The 23,053-nt window shown below is 42.9% G+C and overlaps 1 protein-coding gene across 7 annotated transcripts in view; it reads left to right on the forward strand.

Moving 5' to 3' along the window:
• Positions 1 to 4,713: 4,713 nt before the first annotated feature.
• The window catches only part of LOC110514249 (paired box protein Pax-2a-like), a 74,775-nt gene continuing 56,435 nt past the window's right edge, over positions 4,714 to 23,053 (forward strand). For 3 of the 7 annotated variants that reach the window (XR_005053281.1, XM_036988284.1, XM_036988262.1), the window contains exons 1-6: positions 4,714 to 5,321; positions 6,870 to 7,047; positions 7,411 to 7,431; positions 7,941 to 8,138; positions 13,917 to 13,996; positions 15,386 to 15,505. Coding sequence is in view for 6 of the 7 variants with exons in the window: in XM_036988284.1 (XP_036844179.1) it covers positions 5,279 to 5,321; positions 6,870 to 7,047; positions 7,411 to 7,431; positions 7,941 to 8,138; positions 13,917 to 13,996; positions 15,386 to 15,505 (640 nt within the window). In the remaining variant the exon portion in view is untranslated. The remainder of the gene's footprint in view (positions 5,322 to 6,869; positions 7,048 to 7,410; positions 7,432 to 7,940; positions 8,139 to 13,916; positions 13,997 to 15,385; positions 15,506 to 23,053) is intronic. The other 4 variants (XM_036988287.1, XM_036988283.1, XM_036988276.1 and 1 more) reach the window with 3 other exon arrangements.

Consider the following 23,053-nt stretch of genomic DNA (forward strand, 5'->3'; position numbering starts at 1 on the left):
GTATATTGGTGATAATAGTTCACTTTACAGATACGAGTGTGTCTCGTAACATTCTGAAAGTGAAGAGGTAGATCAAATGGATCCAGAGAGAATCATATCCCTAGTGTTATTGATAAGCCCTCCTGTTAAAACCAGGTTAGAGGTTACAACGCCTTTACGGTGGGGAGGCCCTGTGTGGTGCGCCCTGGATTATCCAATCTAAAACGTCCAAATTCGATAACTTTTATAACGGTGTGTGTGTGTGTGTGTGTGAGTGTGTGTGTGTGTGTGTGTGTGTGTGTGTGTGTGTGTTTTGTTGAACAGCTTCAAATTGTATATCATTTAAAAATATATATAATTTCGATACATTTGATGCATTTTAGTTCAGAATTGTATAGACATTTTAAAACACATTCGATGCCAGCAAATTAATCTATTTTTTTTTTACTGCGATGCTTTGCATGGACATACTGGGAGGTTTTGCATATCAATTTTGGTGAACATTTGTTCTATATTGTTGTCCCATACGGTTAATAGAAAACATAGATCACATACTAATTCACCTTTTAATTTTGAATTTAAATGGGAAAATCAATGGAAAACAGTTGTAATGATCTAATTAATTATGGTAAAATTAAAAGCAAGTGCAAAATCAATCTTTGGATGGTGTTGGAGGATGGAATCAAATTGGTTGCACCATCTGTTCCATCGGACGCTCTGCTCGCGACTAAGCAGCTATTTAAAGTCGCGTGCATGGAGCTAATTGAACTGAGCTGGGGGTAAGACCTTTTCCAAATTCAATACTCCTAATAACTCTCTCTTAGCATTCGGCAAAATGTATTGGTTTTTGTGTCTAATTGAAATGAGGCCTTCAAATGTGACGAGGGTTATTTTTTTTGGGGGGGGGGGGGGTATTTTTTGTTGTTGTTCCTGCATGGAGTTTCACCTTGTATACTAATATAATGTCATCGTGAAGGCTATAGTTGGAAGATAGCTCAGAATTTGACAGAGGAAAGGGACGTTCGAGAGCGCGCGTTCAGAAGACTGGGGTTCCTCGACGTCCTCGCTTTATTGTGTCAGCTTTCAATAACGGTTTGACACGCTGCAAGTCCTACTTGGGTGACATGTGACAAACATACGGACGTGATAGGAATAGTAAGGTTCATTTTCAACAGTTCAGTATTAGTCAAACTCATTTTAATATATATATATGATCATTTTGAATTATTCAATAATCAAGTTGGTGAAAATAAATCATTCAGAAGAGGAGTTTAAAGTGAAATGACATAATTATTCAGCCTAGTGGCAATTATGTTTTCTTTTATGACCTTACAATAACTGCATTTCATTAAACTTGAAATATGGAAGTTTTGTGTATAAAATAAATAAATAATTCTCAACACCAAACCGCCAGTAGATTGTGTCAAACAAATAGGCCTATAGCTTTCGGGATATAGTATTTATTTATTGGATTTTTTATTTATTTTTTACAAACATTATAAGATGTTCAATGCAATACAACAATACACATTTGGCTAGCAGCTCCTTGAAATGAAATGATTTATTGTCTTAACTCCCCCATGAGATCCAAAGGATACATGTTCGACTGATACCCAGGCCGTGATCTCAGGTCCTAACTGAAGACAGTCGACCGTAGGCAGCTAGAAGTGAAAAAGTCACATCGATTGGGTGACGTTGCCATAACAATACGAAGGTAAACGAGACTAGAGGCAAAGCAGCGGCAACAGAGAACTGAAAAAAAACAAACATTATCTTCTTCGAAATAAAGTTTCGTTACTAGTCACTGTCTCACTACTACTAAACTCTGTTATCGATGACAATATTACACGTTTTTTTTCCCAGCGGAACCTATCGTGTATTCAACGGTTTTTCCTAGCAGGACCTATGGTGTGTCCTGCGGGCGGAGCTCCTAGTTCTGTACGGTTCTTCTCCTCCTCTCCTCTGCCTTTCCCTCTCCATGGCACTTAGAGACTACACAGACTACTATCAAACTGAGCGAAAGATAAATTGCTCTCTGTCAATATATTAAACCAATTTTCATGGGTGTGGTCACTGGTGTCCCAAAATATGTTCCCCCCCCCCCCCCCCCCCAAAAAAAAAAAAAACTATTGGCGACAATCCGAATGTAGGCCTATTTATCGTAAATAATTCCCTTTCTGGCCTACACCATGTCAGTTGGCTATCCTAGCCTACTATAGGTAATGTAAAGTTCAGGGGTTGTAGAAATGAATCATCTACAGGCACTCTTGGACTCGCACGCTCATAAATAAAATGGTGGTTATGCACATCATGTAAATAATCTAAGTGAACCACAAAATAAGACACTTTGTAAGTCAATGTCTTCTTAAAGCCCACCGTCTTAACAGAACTTGCTTTGGGTCTGCAATAAATTGCAGCGACCGAAACACCAATCTATTCAGGCATCGTCTTGTTTAATTTCCCACTGAATCGCTTTTAAATAGGATCTGACCCTGTGTAGGGGGCTGAATAGAACGGCCTCTCGCTCTAAAAAAGAGGGGTGATACGAGCCAAGGAACCGAACAGAGGGTCAAACACGCCACACACGCGCCCTGTGCTATTCAAGTGATAGGACAATGAAAATAAACATAGTCAGCATCTTTGTATTCATTTACCATATGCGGTGTTTACAATCATTTTCATACTTGGTCCCCTAATGGAGGAGGGGGGGGGCGACATTAACGCCTAATTTTTTTGCACTTGGAGACCAAATCGCGCAGAGCACAAGGACAGCGGAAAAGAATTGGGGGGTCTTATAGAAAAAAAAATAAACTTAGCTTTAGGGGAAATGTGCAGTGGAGTGTGAAATTACACCCTATAGTGCTACATATTGTACCAGAAGCTCACTCCAAAAACAGTAGGGCCTATAAGAGAAATTATCCCCTAACCTGACCAGAAGGCAGAGCAATAGATGTAGCCGCCTATGTTCCTCAGAGATGTCCCCCCAAAAAATACAATCCCCCCCAAAAAATATCAAGTGCCACCAGGCACGCAGCTCTCTCATCCAACGTTGGACCTTCGTGAGGGCCACCCTCCAGTACTGGCCTTAAACAACATGTCGATTGAAGACGTTGGAGACATTCACATTTATAGCCTAAAGGCCTATAAAAAAAAACGAATTAATATAACTAAACTCTAACAATATTTTTTTGTGGTAGTTATAATTTTGCTGTTAATTATTATGAATACTAGGAATATAAATAAGAACGAGAATAATCAAAATTGTTTGTTATGGTTAATATATTACCATGATGAATATTGATATTTTTGTTGTATTAATATTACCGTTCAACCTTTCGCAGGATGATGGTGGCTCTGTAGAGCTAGCCCATAGCCTACACTTTAACTATTTCATGTATGTAATTAAATCAACAAAAAATAATTGGATATCAAAAATAAATCATAAATATATCTGAAATAAGACAACCCCCCCCCCCCCCCCCCCCCCTAAAAAAAAGAAAGTTGAATGAATTTGTGTCAGAAAAAAAGTAAATTCTGTTTGGTAGGCTACCTGAATTGTTTCAATTTTATTTAAATGATTCATTTGATTATAATAATATGGCCGGTGTTATAACAAGCACTAGGAATTTTGCCGCATTACAATTCTACATTGGCAGTGAAATTCAATCCATGCAGTCAGTGACATGTAGACCTATTTATCGAAGCTAATCAATATTCATATTACTGTCATCACTAATCCCATGAACATGGAGCATCCACAGTTTGACTTGCAACCGGAGTTGTAACTTCTTTTGACACCAGAAGTATACGGTCGGTTTAAACGGTTTAGACAAATGAAACCTGTGAGCGCCATCTACAGAAGGTGCGGAGGAGAGCACTGCGGGTTGTGTTGACACACACACTGCCAACCCCGGCACCCGGCTCCCCTGTCCAATCTCACCTCCAGCCCCTATACAACTACTCGCCCCTCGGCCCAGTCAGCGCAGGCTGTACATCCATCACAGGAAGGTGGTCATGATTACCGAATCAATAAAATAACATAAAAGGTCAATGTATCGACGACCGATTGTCCAGAGCCCTCCACTCCCCTCTTCTCGTTATACTTCACATAGTACGTTAAACCTATATACATAAGACATGCAGCGTTTGTTTACATGTAAACAACGTGCAAAACAATCGCATTTGAGCTGTAGGCCTACATAGCAGAACATGTAAAATACTTATAATGTACACGCATGAAGCATTAGCGTCATTAAGTAGACTAGCACAACGATGCATTCCAGCAGCCTACATAACATAATCTCAACAAGAAAATAATGATTTACCAAGCCAGGAAATATGCGTTAGGCTATTTGTACAGTTATGCCAACTTGTAAAACGTCTAGCGATAGTATGTTCACCCAAATGTTAGTCTATTCCTATCTCAGTCCGTTATTCATCTAATAAGATAAACTCTAGATATTGATAAAGTCAAAAATGGCTTTCATTTACCCCTCGTCCCGATCTAATGTCTGGAAACTCTGATCTTAAAACTCCGAGTCAATTCCTTGTTTATTTTCCCTCCCCTTTCGGTGTGTCAGACCCTGGGACCTCCTCGTTTGGGCTCCAGGTTTTTGCGTTGGCGAATCACAAAGTGTTGGAATCTATTGCCTTTGTCTGACAACTCATCCATAAGCAAGGGGGTCCGCGGAGGGGAGGGGGGGGGGGCAGGCAGCTTGCTTTTAGAAACGCACACACGGTGAGGGGCTTCATTCTCAACCCAAAGATTCAGGCTAACGCATCCACCCCATTTTAGAGTCAAGGAAAAGGGGAAGGTACCAGGGCACCAGACTCCCCACAGTGTCCATGTTTCTTCTGTCATGTCTATGCGTATCTGAGCGTACTACCCACCGCAACCAACCAGCAAATCAAGGCCGGAACTAGGATCTATCTATTTACCACAGGACTGTCAGGAACGGTTTTAGACGTAAAGGTTTGTCCTATTCGTCATCATGTTCTGAGAAAAATCATCTCATCATTCCAGGTTTTGAAAATCCAACTCAAACTGAAAAACATTTCCACGTTGATGAACCAAGCGTCGGTCATGTTCTGCACCTGACCAGCAGTAGCCTCTATTCTCGGCACGGACTGTTACCACGACGGCAACTTTTAGAAGAAGTTAAACCCTCTCATTGACTGAGTGGAGGGAAAAGCGAAATCTTTAATCGAATAAAGTTTTTCCGTTTCTTCCCATTTTTATCTGCATTACAAAGGCGAAACGGCGACTTCCATTGATTACCCGTCTTTCCTTTGCTATCCGATGGATATTCACTGCAAAGTAGACCCGTTCTCAGCGATGCACCGTAAGTAGATAATGAGTTTTTTTCAGATATTGTTGTGTTTGCAACGAAAACGGAGCCTGTGAAAACAGATAATGATTCTAAATAGGCCAATAAGCCTAGCGAATATTATCGTTGACAGCGATGCACTCATTCCACTGACAATGCAACATCGTCTGCATGTTGTTGCATATCACAACCGACAAAAAACCAAAAACACCCCAGCGTTTTAATGTAGCCTGAATTACAATCAACTTCGATGGGAATGTTCATTTTTTTCAAGGCACATTTGAGACTATTTTTTTTAACTGAAAATATTGTGTTTATAATATGTGCTTATTTACAGACCGGCGCACGTACATCTAATATATTATTTTGTTTGTATTTTTTCTCAATTGTGCACAATAAACTCATAAAAAGGCCCACGTTTTGTGTAGCGTTACCAAATTTGAAGAAAAAAAAATAGAAGAACAAAACACGTCACATTGGAATTAGTAAACCTGTCACCAGGTTAATACGTGTCATTGACAGGTCCGTGCCAATTTATTAGGCCAATATTCTAATAGGCACCAATTTATTGATTTACCAAATAACACTTAAACAATATACACATTAAAATGAACAGTATCTTAATTGAATATAATATTGTTACAAATTTACTTGACATGATATTGAAAGGCCTATTGTTGTTGTGCGGGGGTGAAATAATGGATGGAGTTAGATGTTGTTTTGTTCATGCTTGTGAATAATTTACCCCCCTTTTTTTTTTGTTCATTTACAAAATAATATGTAATATGAGTAATCAAAGCGCTTAATTATTTATAATTACGGAGAAAAGAAAATGAAAGAGCGTGTAACTCTATAGCCAACCCGAGCCGTGGGCCAGAGTTGAAAAGATATCCGCTTTGTATTAAACGATATAGACGAGAGATGATACGTATTATTACTGCAGTGTTACCATTTTATAAAATAGAATCGGTCTAATTAAAGTATGAAGAATATTCCAACTATCATATAGACCATTTATGCTAATTAAGCATGTGTTTATAAATTGTTAATTACCTAATTTTTGGGGGGGGGATTGTAAAATGACAGCATTGCTATTGAACAGGATAGCCTGCAGGAAACTAGCCTGATATTCAATGGAGGAGCAATATTGGACAATCAACCATTCACGTACAAATATGTTATAGTAGCTAATGGTAGGCTATAACATGATACTGTCTTCTAAAAGTTATAGCCTACGTGACCTTATCACGCACATCTTCAGAGTAGCCTACAAACAGAGTTGATAAACATGTTTTTTATTTTTTTAATACATGAATTGATGACGTCCCTGGGAAAGAATAATATAGCCCCCAACCCACAACCACATGTCCATCTTAAAGTACAGGCTTGGATATTGGACCATTAAAATCATATTCAAGACCGGATGCTTAGATATGATATGTCTAAAATGTTCCGTTGAAACGTTGTAATGCCACACAATGCATTATAGCTGAGGTGATACTATAACCTACAAAATCTCCCACACCCCTGTATTTAATGTTATGGTTTTCTGTGCTGTTGTTGTCTCCCATATAGGGCACGGCGGTGTGAACCAGCTAGGCGGGGTGTTTGTCAACGGCAGACCCCTACCTGACGTGGTGAGGACAAGAATCGTAGAACTCGCGCACCAAGGAGTGAGACCCTGTGACATTTCGAGACAACTACGGGTCAGCCACGGCTGTGTCAGCAAAATACTGGGCAGGTAAGACCGTGGAGAAACTACCCATCATGAGACAGAAAAACGCACTCTTAAAAATAAAATAAAATGCACCTGTCCTGCAACTCTTATCCCTACATATTGGCAGACCCCAAATAAAACAGATTCGACCAAAATATCACAAAACATGGCTTAAAAAAAAAGAGTGGAAACACGTCAGTATATTATACACACATAATGAGGATATAAGAAACAATATCTGACTTAATCCTAGCCATCACGAGGAGCGGTACTGTGTCTGTACACAGCTAAACTGGTATTCCCGTCATTTAGGTTTATCAGATTACAACTGAATTGTCTTGGGTTCGTGTCCGTACGACATTTGAATGTTTTTATAATATTTTTCAGCTATCAAAAGGATTTTAAAAGGTATTTGTTTTATGCACTTGGAATGTTTGTCTAAATTAGTTAAATAGCAACACTTGGTAGCATGTCATTTGAAATTTATTGCATGTTTTCTTAATATTTTCTTAGTCTTTTTTTGGCACAGACGATAAAGTTGGACACCATTGTAATGGGTTCTAGCCGGAAGGAATAGCTCCATTATTTGATCATAAGTCTTCGCTGTTATTTTTGGATCCTACAAAACGATTTTAAGTCACTCCACCACACAGAGTTAGAGTATAGCCTAGGCTATAAAGTACATATATATATAAAGTTTGCCTCAGACGACAATGTGCACATTTTGGAGATGTTTGCGGGTTGAATGCCCTGTAGGCGCAACACAGTATTTTGGGGGCATAAGGTGCATAACATTCGAATACATCCACAAATCTAATGATAATTTAAATCAACTCTAGCCAAGAAAACGAAGACTTGTCCATCCAACAGATAGCCTAGATGTTTCATGATCGATACGTTGTTGATTATTGTTGCAGATACTACGAGACCGGAAGTATAAAGCCAGGAGTTATTGGTGGGTCCAAACCGAAAGTGGCGACTCCAAAGGTTGTGGATAAAATAGCGGACTACAAGCGCCAGAATCCGACCATGTTCGCGTGGGAAATCAGAGACAGACTGTTAGCTGAGGGCGTCTGTGACAACGACACGGTTCCAAGCGTCTCGTCCATTAACAGGTAAACACTATTTCTTTATTAATAATGACATAACCAATAAGTCTATTCCTTTGAATGAAAACGTAAAATAGTATTATGTTATAACGTCAAAAACATCTGGAAAATATATAAAATCATAAAATTGGGAAACATCCTTGCAAATTTCATCAAGAAAATTGACAAATTACAATAATAGCAGCAGTGCTTTCGTCTGTCCATGTTTAGGCCTCAACGCCTGGCCTACATTTCATTATTATTATAATTTTTTACAGGAGATTGACTTTATTATATACTGTATAATTTACTTCCATTGGCTGTTATACGGATAGAACATCTTTACGACTATTTAACAGTATTTCTAAAGCCTCTTCGAAGTCGTGATGAACTCTCACGTTATTTTTTTTTATCAATGTACGTTTTCCATCTATGAACTGCACTGCAGCATAGGAGCCTATAGGACCTATACGTCCAGAGTTTGACAAACTTTTTCTCCCATCGAGGGTGGTCTCGACGGTGCAATTCAATCTTTCAGTCCAAACTCCCCCAGCAATCAGCAGTATATCTTAGGACGAAGTGAATCTGTCTGGATGAAAACCGATCAATAGGGCAAGCCGGTGACCAGATCCCGCGTGGCACCGAAAGCCGAGCAATTGTTCAATAGCAGCACATCTAATGTGTTGTATTGGACATTTTCTTTACATTTTAGACCTATAGCTGGTTTGGTTTGAAGCTTTGTGGAGTCGTGTGGTCTATTTAAAGAGGAGTACCTGTTTTTATTTTATTTAGAATTTTTTCCCTTTATTTAACTAGGCAAGTCAGTTGAGAACAAATTCTTATTTTCAATGACGGCCTAGGAACAGGTCTAGGAACAGTGGGTTAACTGGTCTAGGAACAGTGGGTTAACTGGTCTAGGAACAGTGGGTTAACTTCCTTGTTCAGGCGCACCTGTATGTACATGCATCGTCTATTTTTCTCTGATTGGCCTTTGGTAAATGCAGTTGCATTTTGTCTTATTTCACATATCGCTGTTATAGTTTGTAAAATAATGGGATTGTTATCTGCCAAAGCATTCTGCCTATATCAGTGTATTTGTCCAACCAGTGAAACAAAGAGTGGGCAGTGTATTTTCACTAAAAACACGCGTTATGAATTCATTATCAAATGACATTTTATGTAAATAGATATTCTGAAAACTTCCTCATACAAATCTAATTTGGAGAGGATCCTGCCTGCCCCGCTGGTTAAGATTGCACGTGCAAGATTGAGGTCAGATGGTGTATTTACGGTTGATGTGGAGAACTGCATTATAATACCACCACATATACTGGCCTTCACTCCTGTAAAGTAACAAGGAAACATCATGATCACAAAGAGGACTTTGAGTGCATTGGTGAAACAGACCAAGGGGTGTAAGAGAGATAGCAGAGAGAGAGAGAGAGAGAGAGAGAGATAGCATTGTGAGAGAAGGGAGGGGGAGAAAGAGGTAGAGAAATAGACCCCCTACCCGCCAGAGATCCTCGGTGATGAACTTTCGTTAAGAGGCAGTGTTCCATAGAGGCAGCAGCGGCATCACACTTTAATGAGCTGACTGCAGAAAGAGCATGGACAGACAGCCCCACACAAGACATCTTTTTAAATAGAGAAAGAGCTGAAGAAAAATTCATTTCATGCCTCGTGATTGCTTAAAAAGGCCCATTTAAGCAGTCTCAGACACATGTATGTGATAGATTCAAAATGTACATTCATATCATTAAAAGATCCACCTATAAAGTTTTCAATTAGAATCAAATTCAATCTCGCTTAGCTATTTTTTAACTGAAATAATCCCCTATGTGTCTTTGTTTATTATTGGGGGTGGGGGGGGGGGTATTAAAATGTGAATTTAACTAAATGTAATTCTATTAACCAAAGACGAAACCTACTTTGAATTTATTTTAATTTCATAATGCTGAATATTTCTCTTTGTGAAGTGAATAACCTTATAGGGGTTCAATGTTACATTTAAATTATTTTACACTTTATTCTACACACACACACACACACACACACACACACACACACACACACACACTGTTTTAACTCAAGTCAGTCCAATGCAATATTTTGACTGAATTGTTGGATAGTAATTGTATGAAATATCTGTCTAAGCCTGCTTCCTTGAGACCAGAAAAGGCCAATTCTACAGTGGAAGGTTCAATGCTAACCATGCATCAGTAGACTATATGTCTAGGATTATGACTCAATAGCAGTTACAAACACACAGCACATTCCCAATAAGTGTTTTTCTAAAACTGTCTTCAAAACACTGGTTGATGTTCCATCCAGTACACAACAGACCAGGCAGTAACTTCATATTGGCCAGTATAGCACTTATCTTTTAAACAAGGTGAATCACATGGAGAATTGGCTGCACTAACAAAGCTTAGACAAAGGGAAGGACTGGGACTACTGACCGTTACTCTAAAAGGGGTTTTTATGGCCAAACAAAAGTGACCCCGGGACTGTTGACATAAGAGGATCTAGGTTTAAACACTGTTCCCCTGTATGCATTATTAACTGTTATAGAGATCCTGTTGTAGTTGGTGTCTGGCTGGACTGGGTCTGGGCCACCGCGCCACAAGGAAGAAATTACCCCACAACAAGTATCGCCGCTAGCCGCTACTAGACATAAAAAAAGGTCCTCAATGGCGTTCAATAATATTGATTCAAAAGTAAAGCAATTTTAATATTTCTTCGGGGGATTTTCAGCAACAGCTAAGTCATTAATTCATTCCTTCAAATTGCTTATTCGATATCAAGAACATGTATTCCAAATAAAGTCTTCTGGATTTATATCGCACACAGAAGTCAGGGGGTCAAATAACTGTTATGGAGTGAAGTGGGGAAAAAAAAATGTAAATAAAATATTGATATGTGATCTCTGGGAAGGCTAGTCGTTGTATTGTAGCTTTGCCCTAAGGAGAGGTCTGACAGTAGTGGGTACTTTACTCCTTGAACCTCAAAACAATATCAATACCACAGTCATCTTAAACAATATATAGCTGAATATCTTGGTCCTTTGCGTCTACAGTCAACAACATAAATATTAGATCTTGAGGGGTTTCAATTAAAATCCTGAAGGGTCTACCGGCGCATCAGTCTAAGTAACATAATAAAAACAAATACCCATCCAAATCCATCAGTTTAAGCTCGAGATATCTTTATTTGTTTTGCATGGGCTGAGTCTCAATCCACCGCATCCACCCGTGTCGGCATTCCGCATCTGCGGTTGTTGGTGGCCGAGCTACAGCGATGTTTGTCAGACCACGAGACATCCCTCAAAAATCGTTCTTCTCACAAATTATGTCCGTAGTGTCCGAACGGTTTAGCCCCCCCCCCCCCCCCCCCAAAAAAAAACGAACATGGAACACTTTGTGGAAAGACGAGATTCTCACGAACACAATGGTGTTCTCCGTTTTATCACAATGGTGTTCTCTGTTTTATCACAATTGTGTTCTCTGTTTTATCCCAATGGTGTTCTCCGTCTTATCACAATGGTGTTCCCCGTCTTATCACAATGGTGTTCTCCGTCTTATCACAATGGTGTTCTCCGTCGGAAGGTAACTTGGTACTAGTTTAAACAATGAATGGAGTTATGGAGATAGTTTTGTGCCAAAAAAATAAAAAGAGGTTAAATATGTGTCCACTATTTCCTGAGCTTTCTGATATCTTCTAGATTTGGGACAGACACTTTAAAACCTTATTCCTTTGCCATTTATGCATGTGTTGTTCAATGTGTTTCTATGGCCTATAGTAGTAAAGGCCAAATCCAATATTTTATCAAATCTTTTTTTTATTAAAAAAATTATACCTACACTGTTCCTAAAATTCTAAATCAAATAGTGAAATGATGTCCCCCTCCACCCCCAAAGGCTAAGACTTTTAGTTAACGTCTAAAATAATTGTAGGCGGTGTAAATTGTTCAATTGTTCAGTCTCAGACCAAGGGGTTCAATTTGCAACACAATCTAATAAAACAGAGGTCTTAAATAACAATACTATTATGTTAATAAAATACCAAGAAACGTCAAATTCTCAACAACAGATCTGTGTTAGGATTAGGAAACCAAGCAAACTGGGACACGTGTCATTATGTGTCCTCCACGTCCTCGATCCACCTTTACCGCGCTCCGTCCGTGTTCTAAAATAGGTACACACCATGTCATACATGATAAATAGTTTTAAAGTTTACACATTACAATGACAGCTCCCCTCTTCCCCGCGGTGCCAGTCAGGTTAAAGGAATCTAATGCTGGCGTAAGCTTGTGCAAGGCAATAAGGAAATATTGCTTTCCTGTCACATATAATTTATAGCTTTCTATTTGCATCTGTTTGGGCCTGTGACTAATCCCCAACTTTTTTCTCCCCCCAAAGCCCTCGATCAATAGACCCTCGTCCACACCGGGGTTGGCACTGGGGGGGCTGCTGCTGAAGCCACAGAGACCTCAGAGCTGTGGTCAGTCACAAATGGCAACCTAGTCCCTATATAGCGCACTATCCTTGACCATGGCCCGTAGGGATATAGGGCTATGGGTGCCATAGAGCTCGGGTCAAAAGTAGTGCACCATATAGGGAATAGAGTTGCCATTTGGGACACAGCCCTGGACAAGCCAAGGGGCAGCAGTCAGAGAGAGAGAGAGCCCTGGAAACCTTTACCATGTGGCAGGGAGAGAGGGAAAGAAGGAGGGGAAAGGAGAGAGAAGGAGAGAGAAGGAGAGCTGATTAGCTCAGGCCAGGTAGAACCAGTGAAGCCAATCATTGAGGTGAATTGATGTGATTTCATGCTTTGTTTGCAAGATCACCTCTCAGAGCAAAAGTGCAATGAAGACTTTTCTTCTCCAGATCTCACCTTTTAAAGGTACAGTAGGCTTTCTAACATGTAGGCACTGCTGTTTCTACACCTGGACTTTGGATTGGACCCATTATTATGGTGAGATACTACTGACATCTCACTCAGACACATTGCACTATGGGTCCTGGTAATAAATAGTTCATTATATAGAGAATGTAGTCCAACATCTGTTCTTCAACATCCAATCTGTGATTAGAAGAAGTTTAGGTTGCAAAAACAACAAGTTAAACCACTGACCATTCTGGCCCTTCGTTCACGGTGATGTTCAAAAGGATAGCCTCATGATGTATTGTGTGAAATGTCAGTCAACTGATCCAAGTGCAGGAGGCAGCACTGACGCCATCTTGTCAGTCAACTGATCCAAGTGCAGGAAGCAGCACTGACGCCATCTTGTCAGTCAACTGATCCAAGAGCAGGAGGCAGCACTGACGCCATCTTGTCAGTCAACTGATCCAAGAGCAGGAGGCAGCACTGACGCCATCTTGTCAGTCAACTGATCCAAGAGCAGGAGGCAGCACTGACGCCATTTTGTCAGTCAACTGATCCAAGAGCAGGAGGAAGCACTGACGCCATCTCATCAGTCAACTGATCCAAGAGCAGGAAGCAGCACTGACGCCATCTTGTCAGTCAACTGATCCAAGAGCAGGAGGAAGCACTGACGCCATCTCATCAGTCAACTGATCCAAGAGCAGGAAGCAGCACTGACACCATCTCGTCAGTTAACTGATCCAAGAGCAGGAAGCACTGACGCCATCTCGTCAGTCAACTGATCCAAGAGCAGGAAGCACTGACGCACACCTCGTCAGTCAACTGATCCAAGAGCAGGAGGAAGCACTGACGCCATCTCATCAGTCAACTGATCCAAGAGCAGGAAGCACTGACTCCATCTTTTCTTTCCTGTGATCACAGGATAATACGAACAAAAGTCCAGCAGCCTTTCCACCCGTCTCCAGATGGAACATCCCTGTCTGCCCCAGGCCACACCATGGGTAAGATGTATCCTAACCCTTACACCAGGCCACACCATGGGTAAGATGTATCCTAACCCTTACACCAGGCCACGCCATGGGTAAGATGTATCTTAACCCTTACACCAGGCCACAACATGGGTAAGATGTATCCTAACCCTTACACCAGGCCACGCCATGGGTAAGATGTATCTTAACCCTTACACCAGGCCACACCATGGGTAAGATGTATCCTAACCCTAACCCTTACACCAGGCCACGCCATGGGTAAGATGTATCCTAACCCTAACCCTTACACCAGGCCACGCCATGGGTAAGATGTATCCTAACCCTTACACCAGGCCACGCCATGGGTAAGATGTATCCTAACCCTTACACCAGGCCACACCATGGGTAAGATGTATCCTAACCCTTACACCAGGCCACACCATGGGTAAGATGTATCCTAACCCTTACACCAGGCCACACCATGGGTAAGATGTATCCTAACCCTAACCCTTACACCAGGCCACACCATGGGTAAGATGTATCCTAACCCTAACCCTTACACCAGGCCACACCATGGGTAAGATGTATCATAACCCTAACCCTTACACCAGGCCACACCATGAGTAAGATGTATCATAACCCTAACCCTTACACCAGGCCACACCATGGGTAAGATGTTTCGTAACCCTTACACCAGGCCACACCATGGGTAAGATGTATCCTAACCCTTACACCAGGCCACACCATGGGTAAGATGTATCCTAACCCTTACACCAGGCCACACCATGGGTAAGATGTATCCTAACCCTTACACCAGGCCACACCATGGGTAAGATGTATCCTAACCCTTACACCAGGCCACACCATGGGTAAGATGTATCCTAACCCTAACCCTTACACCAGGCCACACCATGGGTAAGATGTATCATAACCCTAACCCTTACACCAGGCCACACCATGGGTAAGATGTATCCTAACCCTTACACCAGGCCACACCATGGGTAAGATGTATCCTAACCCTTACACCAGGCCACACCATGGGTAAGATGTATCCTAACCCTAACCCTTACACCAGGCCACACCATGGGTAAGATGTATCATAACCCTAACCCTTACACCAGGCCACACCATGGGTAAGATGTATCATAACCCCAACCCTTGTTAATCACCCTTGTCTCCATTGAAAAATATATATTTTCTACTCAATTTGAACAACCTGGTTAAATAATAACATGAAATACTATTTAGTAGATGCTTCATCCAAACCAACTTACAGTCGGCTACTGTGTGTATACATTTAGTTATGGGTGGTTCTGGGAATCGAAACCACGATCCTGCAAGTGCCATCCTCTACCAACTGAGCTACACAGTACCACAAAATAAAGGTGAAATAATAATTAGAAAATGTCTCTTTTCCCTCAGTACCGAGCCAGGCCTCTCCACCTGTAACAAGCCCTTCCAACGACCCTGTGGGGTCCTACTCCATCAACGGCATCCTGGGTATTCCCCGGTCAAATGGCGAGAAGAGGAAACGAGATGAAGGTAAGAGAAAAGGCTTTCTTATTCCTCAGAATAGTATTTGCCCCAAAATGTTGTGTTGTTGTTGTTGTTGTTGTCTGGCTATGAGCACCTTGATGTTGTCTGACTCGGAGCACCTTGATGTTGTCTGACTCAGAGCACCTTGATGTTGTCTGACTCGGAGCACCTTGATGTTGTCTGACTCGGAGCACCTTGATGTTGTCTGACTCATAGCACCTTGATGTTGTCTGACTCAGAGCACCTTGATGTTGTCTGACTCAGAGCACCTTGATGTTGTCTGACTCAGAGCACCTTGATGTTGTCTGACTCAGAGCACCTTGATGTTATCTGACTCAGAGCACCTTGATGTAGTCTGACTCAGAGCACCTTGATGTTGTCTGACTCAGAGCATCTTGATGTTGTCTGACTCAGAGCACCTTGATGTTGTCTGACTCAGAGCACCTTGATGTTGTCTGACTCGGAGCACCTTGATGTTGTCTGACTCAGAGCACCTTGATGTTGTCTGACTCAGAGCACCTTGATGTTGTCTGACTCAGAGCATCTTGATTTTGTCTGACTCAGAGCACCTTGATGTTGTCTGACTCGGAGCACCTTGATGTTGTCTGACTCGGAGCACCTTGATGTTGTCTGACTCAGAGCACCTTGATGTTATCTGACTCAGAGCACCTTGATGTAGTCTGACTCAGAGCACCTTGATGTTGTCTGACTCAGAGCATCTTGATGTTGTCTGACTCAGAGCACCTTGATGTTGTCTGACTCAGAGCACCTTGATGTTGTCTGACTCGGAGCACCTTGATGTTGTCTGACTCAGAGCACCTTGATGTTGTCTGACTCAGAGCACCTTGATGTTGTCTGACTCAGAGCATCTTGATTTTGTCTGACTCAGAGCACCTTGATGTTGTCTGACTCGGAGCACCTTGATGTTGTCTGACTCGGAGCACCTTGATGTTGTCTGACTCAGAGCACCTTGATGTTGTCTGACTCAGAGCACCTTGATGTTGTCTGACTCGGAGCACCTTGATGTTGTCTGACTCGGAGCACCTTGATGTTGTCTGACTCGGAGCACCTTGATGTTGTCTGACTCAGAGCACCTTGATGTTGTCTGACTCAGAGCACCTTGATGTTGTCTGACTCAGAGCACCTTGATGTTGTCTGACTCAGAGCACCTTGATGTTGTCTGACTCAGAGCATCTTGATGTTGTCTGACTCAGAGCATCTTGATGTTGTCTGACTCAGAGCATCTTGATGTTGTCTGACTCAGAGCATCTTGATGTTGTCTGACTCAGAGCATCTTGATGTTGTCTGACTCAGAGCATCTTGATGTTGTCTGACTCAGAGCACCTTGATGTTGTCTGACTCAGAGCACCTTGATGTTGTCTGACTCAGAGCATCTTGATGTTGTCTGACTCAGAGCACCTTGATGAGTTGATGTGTTCTAATACAGATTCACTTCAGATCAGAACAGATCGGAGCATTTCTAGTCAAAATAGAAAATACTGAATAGAATATCTCCCAGTCTTCATAACATCATACACAACTAGCTAGTGTACAGCATCAGACATTCTGATGTGTATTGCCAGAGCAAAGTGATACTACAGGAAAACCATAAAGGCTAAATGTACCATGATAATGTGTTCTAGTGTGCCATGAAGAAGTGGAAGAGCTGTTTGATTTGAAGACATGACCTCCACTGTTGTCTTGTGCAATTAATCTTTGTTGAAGTGATTAAGAGGGGCTTAGATAATTACATGTCAAGATGATGTAGCCAACCACCCAGGTCACTCAAGAAACCAACGTCTACCACCTCCGGTGTAGGAGGCACGTTTAACACCAGCAGCACCTCATCCTCCCTGTCTCTCTCTCTCTCTCTCTCTCTCTCTCTCTCTCCCCACTTGTTCTCTCTCTTCCTCTCCCCCCTTCAATCTCTCTCTCCCTCGCTCTCTCTCTCTCTCCCTCTCCCTCTCTCTCTCTCTCTCTCTCTCTCTCTCTCGCTCTCTCTCTCTCTCTCCCCCCCTCTCTCTCTCTCCCTCGCTCTCTCTCTCTCTCCCGTCTCTCTTTCCACTATTGTTCACTCTCCCTCTATCCCTCTCTCTCCCTCTCTCCCCCTCTCTCTTTCCCCTCTTGTTCTCTCTCGCTCATTTACCCCCTCTGCCTCTATCACTCCGTCTCCCCCCTCCACCCCTGCCCGTCTCTCTTTCCCTCTCTTTTTTTACTGTCTCAAAGAGTAGGTAGTGGATATAAGAAGCCCGGGGCCATATAGATTATTGGATCTGTAAGCAACATGCTTTCTAATGTCACTACATAAGCATCTGGTGAGAATAATGGAGCAGGACCATTCATTCACAACCAGACTGTGTTAAGAGGACATGTACACTATGGAAGGAGACTGGTGTTGGGAGGGGAACTGGGAGGGGAACGAGTCCCTTGTTTCTGTAGTATGTAAGGAAAAGTAGCTAATGAGCGTACGACGATATGCAGTAGGATTTCACGCCGTTTTCTTTTGTCCTGTATGACATTTGTCGGGTGGAAGTGGAGAGGAGAAGCGCGAGCAGCGAGCAGGGTTTGTGGGGGTATTCGGTGGAATAGGATGTATTATGTGTGTGCCGCGTGGAGGGATGGAGGAAGGGAAGGATGGGAGGGAGAGGGTATGACTAATGACGTGTCGAAGGTAGATTTCCTGGCAGAGATATAAAAACCAGCATGACGTGGACAAGGCAAATGACATAATCAACTCTCTTCCGCTGTAAAGAGATGCTGCTAGTGGAGAGAGAGATCGTAAGGCAGAATGCAAACGGCTGACATTTTACAAGAGTTAATTTTCAGACTATTCTACAAGAAGTCTTTCCTATTAGCCGGGGTGTAATATCTAGTCATCGGATGATAGAAGGCACACATTTCCATGCAGATTGATACTGAAGGGCAGAGTAGGCATTAGAGGACAGGATGAGGAAGGACCTGTAAGGAGAGAGAGAGAGAGAGAGAGAGAGAGAGAGAGAGAGAGAGAGAGAGAGAGAGAGAGAGAGAGAGAGAGAGAGAGAGAGAGAGAGAGAGAGAGAGGCATTAGAGGACATGGTGAGGAAGGACCTGTAAGGACAAAGAGAGAGAGAGAGAGAGAGAGAGAGAGAGCGAGAGAGAGAGAGAGAGAGGCATTAGAGGATATGGTGAGGAAGGACCTATAAGGACAAAGATAGAGAGAGAGAGAGACAGAGGCATTAGGGGACAGGGTGAGGAAGGACCTGTAAAGTGAGAGAGAGAGAGAGAGAGAGAGAGAGAGAGAGAGAGAGAGAGAGAGAGAGAGAGAGAGAGAGAGAGAGGCATTAGAGGATATGGTGAGGAAGGACCTATAAGGACAAAGAGAGAGAGACAGAGAGAGAGAGAGAGACAGGCATTAGAGGACATGGTGAGGAAGGACTTATAAGGACAGATAGAGGGGCTCGTAGAGAGAGGAGAGCTGCTCGGCGGCGTGTTTTGGAGGGTCCTCTCCTCTAATAGATGACAGCCCCATGTTTCTACGGCTATTCAGTCTCAAATGATCTCCTTGATGTCCTGCCATTCCCTTGATTTAAGTTCCCCGGGCCGGGCGGCATGCTGATGAAAGAGCAGAGCAGAGGGAACAGGGCTCTGTGGTTCTTATATAGCTTGCGTTCCAAATGGTGCTCTATTCCCTTTATAGTGCACTACTTTTGACCCGAGCCCTATGGGGAAAATAGGGAATAGGGAAGGTGCAATTTGGGACGCACGAATACTCCCTCTCCAGCCCTAGTGAGAGCAGAGGGAAGCAGGGGGTGTAGGGTGGTTGGGTGGGGGAGTGTAGGGTGGTTGGGTGGGGGAGTGTAGGGTGGTTGGGTGTGTGGGGATTTCAGGTGGGGGAGTGTAGGGTGGTTGGGTAGGGGAGGGTAGGGTGGTTGGGTGGGGAGTGTAGGGTGGTTGGGTGGGGGAGTGTAGGGTGGTTGGGTAGGGGAGTGTAGGGTGGTTGGGTGGGGGAGTGTAGGGTGGTTAGGTAGGGGAGTGTAGGGTGGTTGGGTGGGGAGTGTAGGGTGGTTGGGTGGGGAGTGTAGGGTGGTTGGGTGGGGAGTGTAGGGTGGTTGGGTTGGGATTGTAGGGTGGTTGCGTGGGGGAGTGTAGGGTGGTTGGGTAGGGGAGTGTAGGGTGGTTGGGTGAGGGAGTGTAGGGTGGTTGGGTGTGTGGGAATTTCAGGTGGAGGAGTGTAGGGTGGTTGGGTAGGGGAGTGTAGGGTGGTTGGGTGGGGAGTGTAGGGTGGTTGGGTGGGGGAGTGTAGGATGGTTGGGTGGGGGCGTGTAGGGTGGTTGAGTGGGGGAGTGTAGGGTGGTTGGGTGTGTGGGGATTTCAGGTGGGGGAGTGTAGGGTGGTTGGGTGGGGAGTGTAGGGTGGTTGGGTGGGGAGTGTAGGGTGGTTGGGTGGGGGAGTGTAGGGTGGTTGGGTGGTTGGGTGGGGGAGTGTAGGGTGGTTGGGTGGGGGAGTGTAGGGTGGTTGGGTGTGTGGGGATTTCAGGTGGGGGAGTGTAGGGTAGAGATATGGTTCTTACATACTACCTCTCCAGACCCAGTCAATAATACCCACCTGGAATCACAAGCCGAGGGACACTGATAGTTTATCTTTCCAAAAATATCAACCTCGGGCCTTCAATCCTCTCTCACATCATGGCTCATCAAAACACTGCTTTAAAAACAATGTCTCGCCGCGAGCCACCGTTTGAAAAAATTGTATATTGCATCCGATATCATGACTGTAGCTAGACGCCATCGTGCTTTACTCTACTCTGTGTTACAGTAAATTATAGTTCGCAAAGTAATTACTATTTAGTCTACTATACATTTCATATTAATGGAACTCGAGACAGGTCAGTGTTTCCTACTAAGACCAGAGGTCAGTGTTTCCTACTAAGACCAGAGGTCAGTGTTTAATACTAAGACCAGAGGTCAGTGTTTAATACTAAGACCAGAGGTCAGTGTTTAATACTAAGACCAGAGGTCAGTGTTTAATACTAAGACCAGAGGTCAGTGTTTAATACTAAGACCAGAGGTCAGTGTTTAATACTAAGACCAGAGGTCAGTGTTTAATACTAAGACCAGAGGTCAGTGTTTCCTACTAAGACCAGAGGTCAGTGTTTCCTACTAAGACCAGAGGTCAGTGTTTCCTACTAAGACCAGAGGTCAGTGTTTAATACTAAGACCAGAGGTCAGTGTTTAATACTAAGACCAGAGGTCAGTGTTTAATACTAAGACCAGAGGTCAGTGTTTAATCCTAAGACCAGAGGTCAGTGTTTAATACTAAGACCAGAGGTCAGTGTTTAATACTAAGACCAGAGGTCAGTGTTTAATACTAAGACCAGAGGTCAGTGTTTCCTACTAAGACCAGAGGTCAGTGTTTCCTACTAAGACCAGATGTCAGTGTTTAATACTAAGACCAGAGGTCAGTGTTTAATACTAAGACCAGAGGTCAGTGTTTCTTACTAAGACCAGAGGTCAGTGTTTAATACTAAGACCAGAGGTCAGTGTTTAATACTAAGACCAGAGGTCAGTGTTTAATACTAAGACCAGAGGTCAGTGTTTCCTACTAAGACCAGAGGTCAGTGTTTAATCCTAAGACCAGAGGTCAGTGTTTCCTACTAAGACCAGAGGTCAGTGTTTAATACTAAGACCAGAGGTCAGTGTTTAATACTAAGACCAGAGGTCAGTGTTTAATACTAAGACCAGAGGTCAGTGTTTAATACTAAGACCAGAGGTCAGTGTTTCCTACTAAGACCACAGGTCAGTGTTTCCTACTAAGACCAGAGGTCAGTGTTTAATACTAAGACCAGAGGTCAGTGTTTCCTACTAAGACCAGAGGTCAGTGTTTAATACTAAGACCAGAGGTCAGTGTTTAATACTAAGACCAGAGGTCAGTGTTTAATACTAAGACCAGAGGTCAGTGTTTAATACTAAGACCAGAGGTCAGTGTTTAATACTAAGACCAGAGGTCAGTGTTTCCTACTAAGACCAGAGGTCAGTGTTTCCTACTAAGACCAGAGGTCAGTGTTTCCTACTAAGACCAGAGGTCAGTGTTTAATACTAAGACCAGAGGTCAGTGTTTAATACTAAGACCAGAGGTCAGTGTTTAATACTAAGACCAGAGGTCAGTGTTTAATCCTAAGACCAGAGGTCAGTGTTTAATACTAAGACCAGAGGTCAGTGTTTAATACTAAGACCAGAGGTCAGTGTTTAATACTAAGACCAGAGGTCAGTGTTTCCTACTAAGACCAGAGGTCAGTGTTTCCTACTAAGACCAGATGTCAGTGTTTAATACTAAGACCAGAGGTCAGTGTTTAATACTAAGACCAGAGGTCAGTGTTTCTTACTAAGACCAGAGGTCAGTGTTTCCTACTAAGACCAGAGGTCAGTGTTTAATACTAAGACCAGAGGTCAGTGTTTAATACTAAGACCAGAGGTCAGTGTTTAATACTAAGACCAGAGGTCAGTGTTTAATACTAAGACCAGAGGTCAGTGTTTCCTACTAAGACCACAGGTCAGTGTTTCCTACTAAGACCAGAGGTCAGTGTTTAATACTAAGACCAGAGGTCAGTGTTTCATACTAAGACCAGAGGTCAGTGTTTAATACTAAGACCAGAGGTCAGTGTTTAATACTAAGACCAGAGGTCAGTGTTTAATACTAAGACCAGAGGTCAGTGTTTCCTACTAAGACCACAGGTCAGTGTTTCCTACTAAGACCAGAGGTCAGTGTTTAATACTAAGACCAGAGGTCAGTGTTTAATACTAAGACCAGAGGTCAGTGTTTATACCTAAGACCAGAGGTCAGTGTTTAATACTAAGACCATAGGTCAGTGTTTCCTACTAAGACCAGAGGTCAGTGTTTAATACTAAGACCAGACAAACTTTATTTAACTTTATTAAAAAACGAACTCGGTAGCTCGGGTAAATAACAATAATAACAAGTTGAAAGTAAGCGGCTCATGCAGTGAAAGGGAAGGACGGTGTGTCAAGGTCCAGAACCTTGGCTGTACTGTGGCTCTGTGCCAAGGTGCACCAGTCAGACAGCTCCTAAGTTCCAACTCAGCAGTGAGGAGCCCTTTAAAGAAAGCAGGTCTCCCCATTACTAGAGGGATGTAGAGATAATGTAGTGTGACACGCGTTATGTACACCGGGTCCTGGAGAAGACCGGCGCCAGGGACACTCGTGTCATAAGAGCCATTAATCTGGCTTTGTCATGTGTTATTGCAAATTAAAAGTAGCATGTTACACTTGGCAGCTATTGTTGCCAGCCAGGACAGAGCGTGGAGAGGAGAGAGAGAGGAGAGAGAGAGGAGAGAGAGAGAGAGGAGAGAGAGAGAAGAGAGAGAGAGAGGAGAGAGAGAGGAGAGAGAGAGAGAAGAGAGAGAGAGGAGAGGAGAGAGAGGAGAGAGAGAGGAGAGAGAGAGAGAGAGAGAGAGGAGAGAGAGAGGAGAGGAGAGAGATGAGAGAGAGGGGAGAGGAGAGAGAGAGAGAGAGAGAGAGAGAGAGAGAGAGAGAGAGAGAGAGAGAGAGAAGAGAGAGA

The sequence above is a fragment of the Oncorhynchus mykiss genome, chromosome 1 (genome assembly GCF_013265735.2).
Source record: "Oncorhynchus mykiss isolate Arlee chromosome 1, USDA_OmykA_1.1, whole genome shotgun sequence".
Lineage (NCBI taxonomy): Eukaryota > Metazoa > Chordata > Actinopteri > Salmoniformes > Salmonidae > Oncorhynchus > Oncorhynchus mykiss.